General features: G+C 45.3%; 1 protein-coding gene across 1 annotated transcript in view; it reads left to right on the top strand.

Moving 5' to 3' along the window:
• The first annotated feature begins 1,945 nt into the window (after positions 1-1,945).
• Positions 1,946-6,872, top strand: part of Smarcc1 (SWI/SNF related, matrix associated, actin dependent regulator of chromatin subfamily c member 1) — a 100,341-nt gene continuing 95,414 nt past the window's right edge. Inside the window, exons 1-2 of the mRNA XM_031345624.1 lie at positions 1,946-2,255; positions 5,131-5,250. Of these exons, the coding sequence (XP_031201484.1) occupies positions 2,064-2,255; positions 5,131-5,250 (312 nt within the window). The 5' untranslated portion in view covers positions 1,946-2,063. The remainder of the gene's footprint in view (positions 2,256-5,130; positions 5,251-6,872) is intronic.

A 6,872-nucleotide genomic window follows, 5' to 3' on the forward strand; every position in this document is an offset into this window, starting at 1 on the left:
GACCAAGCTTTTATTTATTTTTTATTTATTTATTTTTTTTTACAGGGTTTCTCTGTATAGCCTTGGCTGTCCTGGAACTCACTCTGTAGACCAAGCTGGCCTCGAACTCAGAAATCTGCCTGCCTCTGCCTCCCAAGTGCTGGGATTAAAGGCATGCACCACCACTGCCTGGCTTCTTCTTCTTTTTTAGAAGATATATTTATTTTTATTTATATGAGTACACCGTCTCTGTCTTCAGAGGGCATCGGATCCCATTACAGATGAGTGTAAGCCACCATGTGATTGCTGGGAATTGAACTCAGGACCTCTAGAAGAGCAGTCAGTGCTCTTAACTGCTGAGCCATCTCTCCAGCCCTTTTTCTTTTTAAAATTTTTTTTTTTTTTTGGTGTTTTCGAGACAGGGTTTCTCTGTATAGCCCTGGCTGTCCTGGAACTCACTCTGTAGACCAGGCTGGCCTCGAACTCAGAAATCTGCCTGCCTCTGCCTCCCAAGTGCTGGGATTAAAGGCGTGTGTCACCACTGTCTGGCTTTAAAAGAATTTTGAAATTACATTTATGCATTCATGTTACTTATGTGTGTGGCTGTGAATGTGCCATAACAAGCATGTCCTCCATGTCCTCCCAGGCTGCCTGTGGAAGGCAGAGAGGACAAGCAAGTTGGTTGTTTCTCCCCTTTCATTGTTCCAGTTCCAGAATTGAATTTAGGCTGTCACTATTGGTGTTACCCACTGAGCCATTTCACTGCCCTGCTCCATTTTGTTGAGACAGGGTCTCTGTGTGTAGTCTTGGAATTCACTATGTTAACAAGCTGGCCTAAAACTCACCGACCTCCTGAGTGCTGGATTACTACCACCCAGAATTAGGTATGGGTGATGTTATGTGTGCCACACTACACATTCAGGGTATAACTTTGTGAAGAATTTCTTGCCTTCCACTTCTATGGGAGTTCTGGGGTTCCAATTCAGGTTGCCAGGCTTTTGAGAACTGGGAAAATACATAGCCTGAGACTACTATTGTGTTTGTTCAGGCAGGGTTTCCTGTAGCCCTGGCTGTCCTGGATCTCAAACTGTATGTACATCAGGCAGGCCTGGAACTCAAGAGAACCTCTTGCTTCTACCTTGGGTTAAAGGTGTGCACCACCACTTCCAGGCTATCTCCATTTTTTTTTTTTTAAGGTCTATAAACTCATCACACTTCCTCACTTGGAGTTTCGGGATCATATATTATGATGTTCACGTTTCCAATACAACCACTCACATTGTTTACAATTTAAAGTTTTAGCCTTCATATAGCCTTCAAATGTAGATAAAGCGTCCGGTTCCCAACGCCGATGATATAATAAAAACACCAAGTTGAAGAGAGAGCTACAAAAAAACCGTTGGGTGATTGTGATCACCTGTTCACTCAAGGCCTGGTTTTCTGGAATCCTTTTAAAGTGATGAATTTGAGAGTTCCTGAAGTGCGAATATCACAAAGGAAGATAATATCAAGGCCGCAGAAGTAGCTGGAGCTAGGCTGACCAGGCAGAAACCATCTGATGTGGTTCGAGAAACATTAATGAAGGCCTGAATGTGTGAGAAGTCGAAGCCCCAAGCAAGATTGGGTCTTTAATGGAGGTTTCCAAAAACCGACGCGGCCTCCAGGTGTAGTAGGAATTGCTTACTAGCCCTCGGCTCGCACTGCACACCTTAGACGGCTTTCTCAAGCAGAGATACAGAACCTTGAGGTCGTTGACCGCCTAACGAATAGACGAAGGAAGCCCGGGAGAGTGATTCGTGGTGTCCGACAAGAGAAGAGACTGGGAGACCAGAGGAAAAGGCGGGCAGCCTGTCTCTGCAGCGGACGACCGGCGTGCTGCGCATGCGTACGCCCGCTCGCCGCGCCTGTCCGTTGCAGCTCCAGGGTCCAGAAGGGGCGTGGCTGCGCCTCGGCGCCGGAAGAGGGTTGGCTGGGCGGGGCTAGGAGGAGGAGGAGGTGGCATCTGCGCGCGCGCGCGCGGGTGCGAACGGGAAACGCCGCGAGGGCCAGGCTAGGCCGGGCGGTAGACACGACGGACGGTGACTATGGCCGCGACAGCGGGTGGCGGCCCGGGAGCAGCAGCAGGCGCCGTGGGTGCAGGGGGTGCGGCGACGGCCTCCGGCCTGGCCGTGTACCGGAGGAAGGACGGGGGCCCGGCCAGCAAGTTTTGGGAGAGCCCGGACACTGTGTCCCAGCTAGATTCGGTGCGAGTCTGGCTGGGCAAGCACTACAAGAAGGTAGGTTCGCGCGCGCCCGTGGGGACCGAGGAGCCACGCGACGGTAGCTGATGGTGGCTGCCGGCTTCGCACGCCTCGGGCCACCCCTCCCCCCTCACCCCCCCTCGCGCCACGAGGGACAACAAAGGCCAGCTCGGCGCTTGCCACGCCCCCGCGGGCGACTAGGCACGCGGCGACCTGGCCCAGCTGCTGGCTCTCTGGGGCCCACGCACCCGCGTGGAAAGCCCTAGCTCGCTCGCTCTTATGTGCAGAAGAGGTAGAGCTGGACAGAGTCGGAGAGCGTGTGTTTCTGTTCTTTTGTTAGCTGCCTTAGGTGTGAACAAAGAGCCCATCCTAATAAAAGTATCTTGAAGTTTTGTTTCGAGACCAGTTGTTAAGCGGTTAGGTAACTAAGGGCTTGCTACCTTGTGTGGTGGATTCATTGGTAGGGGACCTTGGATGACTGGCCTTGTGGATTAATGTAGGTTTAAACCTTGCATTGTAGGATTGATACAAGACTATTAAAAGTGTTGGTTTTCCCCTTCATTGTTCTTTAGGTGATGTGTAAAGATGTGAGTACAAGAGAGAGCTCAGTTTATATCATCTATATTTTTTGTAGTGTTAATTTTCTTTTTTTTTTTTTTAATCTGGTGTTTCTCGTACTTTAGAATGCAAATTCTGCTGAGTCAGTTGTTTTACGAAGTTGTGAATTAACCCTTTGTTAATACTTTAAAAAATTACATTTATTTATTTCGGAGGGGTACATCCAGCTCCCGTTTGCATGTCAACTTAAGCAAATTGATTATCCTCTTGTAACAAGTGCATGCGTATCCACCTCACTAGCCCCAGTAATACCTCCAGTAAAATTTCACCTTTTATAAATGTTGAAGAATGACTCCCTTAGTTGATATAATGAAACGTCCAAAACACTTCTACTCTTAAATTCAGTAGTAGTGGTTACCTACCGGAATGGGTGTTGAGATTTGCAAGTCTGAAGATTCAACTCCATGTTCTGGCTCATAGTTGACATTTAACTGCCTCATCTTGCTTAATAGTTGTTTACTGTTTGTTGAATGGGTGAAAAGTTAAAGTAGGACCTGGGGATTTAAATCGGTTTATAGAGTGTTTAGCATGGGTTAGGTCCAGAGTTTGAACCACAACACCACATTAAAACCAGGTATTGATGGCTCTCTGCTGCAGTCTTTTGAGAGGTGAGGGAGATCAGAAGTTCAAGGACATCCTCTGTTACCTAAGAAGCTCAAGTCAAGGCTAGAGTACCAATATGGAACCCTGTTTTATAAAAAACTAAAAAAAGGACACACTAGTCAGAGTCACTTCACCCCGTGACTGCGGCTTAGTGAAGCTGTTTGTGTTTGAGAGGGATGTGGGGTTGTTTTGGTGATACACTGGTGTTTTCAGAAGTGATCATGTCCCTAAGGCTTTGAAGGCAGAAATAGAGTTGACTTATTTCTGCTTGGTGTACCCTAAACTTTGTCCTCTTTCTCCTCTCCCTGCTCTCCTCTGTTTCTGACAAGGTCTCACTATTTAGACCAGACTGCCCTCAAACTTAGAAAGAACTGCCTGCCTGGCTTCTGCTTAGGATTATAGGCATGTGCCACTACACTGGTTCATTACTCATTTCTATTGCATTTTACAGTGCATTTACAATATATAAATTCTTTGTGTGTATGACGTGCATGTAAATGTCCACAGAGGCCAGAAGAGGGCATCTAGTTCCTTGGAAGCAGATCTAAAGGCAGTGTGAACCGTATGATATGGGTACTGGGACCAGGACTCTGGTCTTTGGGAAGAGCAGCAAGCATTCTTGTCTTTTGAGCCATCTTCAGTACTAGAACAGAAATTTAAATATCAGCAATTAATACATGGAAGGTCTCTCTTTTTTTCTGCCTGGCCCGCATAAGACTTCACTTCAAAAAACAACCAAAAATCACTGTACTCAGAAGCTGCAGAACTTCCTTTGTGGACTAGGATGGTCTTCAATTCCTTGCAGACCCTCCTTTCAGGTCTAGAGTTTTGGGATTATGAGAATGAGCCATAGAGTGGGCTCAAAAAAAAAAAAAGGTTAAATTGATTTTTAGTTTATATGTGTGGGTATTTTGCCTGCATGCATGATGACTCTGTATTAAAGTTTGCCTGGTGTATGTAGAAGCTAGAAGAGAGCTTTGGATATTCTGGAACTGAAATTAGCATGGTTTTGAGCTGCCATGTCAGTGCTGGGAACTCTGGAAGAACAGCATCAAAAAGGTTTTGTTGTTAATTCATTAGTTACACTTTCCTTGTCATCAGTTACCTCCTGTCCATTTGGTTTGCCTTTTTAAAATGATGTATTTTTACTTTATGTGTATTGGTGTTTAATCTGCGTGCATGACTGTATGAGGGTGTCGAATCTTCTAGTGCTGTAGATACAGATATGTGCACCGGGTTGGTGCTGGTGATTGAACCTGGGTCCTATGGAAGAACAGTGAGTACTCTTAACCACTGAGCCATGTCTCTAGCCTGGTTTGTCTTTTTGTGTGGGTGTTTATGGGGCTTTTCCTGCATGTGTCTGTGTACTCTGTACGTGACTGATATCCTCAGGCCTGGAGAGGTCATGGGATCTCCAACTGGAGTTACAGACATTTCTAAACTTCCATTTGGGTGCTGGTAAGAGCATCTAGTCTTCATTGCTGAGCCATCTCTGTAGCACTTATGAGCTATCTGCCTTTAAGTATGTAAATGTATTATTTTTTATGATTCCTTACATGGAGAATGAACTTTATAAAATGTAGTGGTACAGTGCCATCACTTAGTAGGTCCTAGGAACTAATGGAACGTAGCTCTCTCTCCAGCATTAGCTGGACCATGTTTTAAATCCATTTCTGTCTTTACCTTGCAGTACGTCCATGCGGATGCTCCTACCAACAAGACACTGGCTGGACTGGTCGTGCAGCTCCTACAGTTCCAAGAAGATGCCTTTGGGAAGCATGTCACCAACCCAGCTTTCACCAAACTACCTGTAAGTGCATGAACTTGGTAGGAGGCATCTTCAGTTTCTGTACTTTTAGGTGTCACTTTTAGTTGATTTCCCTTACTTGTGCTGGGCAGTATAGGGGTTGGGGAACAACTTGTACAGAGGTTTTTGTTTGTTTTTGAGACATCATCTCACGGAGCCGAGGGCTGTCCTGGAGCAGGCCCTGTTAGAGGCAAGCTGGGAACTTTAGCTTTCACTTCTTTTGTTTTTTTGTTTTTGTTTTTCAAGACAGAGTTCCTCTGTGTAGCCCTGGCTGTCCTGGAACTCACTCTATAGACCAGGCTGGCCTTGAACTCAGACATCCGCCTGCCTCTGCCTCCCAAGTGCTGGGATTAAAGGCATGTGCCACCACTGCCCGGCTGTGTGACAGTCTTATTTGACTGGTTCACAGTAAAGGTTTGTGATAATTTCTTTCTTTTTTTTTTTTAAATCTCTCTCTTTTTTAAAAAAGATTTATTTATTTATTATATGTAAGTACACTTTAGCTGTCTTCAGACGCACCAGAAGAGGGTATCAGATCTCATTATGGATGGTTGTGAGCCACCATGTGGTTGCTGGGATTTGAACTCGGGACCTTCAGAAGAGCAGTCAGTGCTCTTAACCGCAGAGCCATCTCTCCAGCCCTTGTGATAATTTCTATACTTCTAAAATTTATATCAAGGAACAGTGAGGTGGCTGAGCAGGTGAAAGCCCTTGCTACCCTGCTTGATAGCCCAGAGTTCCCAGAGGTCTCTGGGACCTGCACAGTGAAAGGAAAGAACACAGTCTCTTAAACTGTCCTGTTATGTTTGCTCTTGTGCTGTAGTGCTTGTGTGCCCTCCCACAAAGTAAGTAAATACAGGGTTTTGTTTTGTTTTGTTTGTTTTTCTTTCAAGACAGGACTTCTCAATGTTATTAGCCCTGGCTGTTCTGGACTCACTTTGTAGACTTCCAAGTCTGACTCCCAAGTGCTGGGATTAAAGTCATATACCACCATTTCCAGCTATTAAATACAAATTTTGTCAATTAAAAATCTTTTTTCTTTCTTTTTTTTTTTTAACATTTTTTCAAAAGATTTATTTATTTTATGTATGTGAGTACATTGTAGCTATACAGATGGTTGTGAGCCATCATGTGGTTGCTGGGAATTGAACTCAGGACCTCTGCTCTCTCCTGCCCAAAGATTTATTTATTGTTATATGTAAGTACATTGTCTGTAGCTGTCTTCAGACACACGAGAAGAGGGTGTCAGATCTCATTACAGGTGGTTGTGAGCCACCAAGTGGTTGCTGGGATTTGAACTCAGGACATTCGGGAAAGCAGTCAGTGCCTTAACCACTGAGCCATCTCTCCAGCACTTTGTTTGTTTGTTTGTTTGGCTTTTTTTGTTTTTGTTTTTTGTTTGTTTTGGGTTTTTGGTTTTGTTTGTTTTGTTTTGGGGGGGGTGTTTCGAGACAGGATTTCTCTGTGTAGCCCTGGCTATCCTGGAACTCACTCTGTAGACCAGGCTGGCCTCGAACTCAAAAATTCGCCCGCCTCTGCCTCCCAGGTGCTGGGATTAAAGGCGTGCATCACCACTGCCTGGCCTTTTTTTTTTGTTGTTGTTTTTTTGTTTTTTTGTTTTTTTT

The sequence above is a fragment of the Mastomys coucha genome, unplaced genomic scaffold (genome assembly GCF_008632895.1).
Source record: "Mastomys coucha isolate ucsf_1 unplaced genomic scaffold, UCSF_Mcou_1 pScaffold23, whole genome shotgun sequence".
Taxonomy (NCBI): Eukaryota; Metazoa; Chordata; class Mammalia; order Rodentia; family Muridae; genus Mastomys; species Mastomys coucha.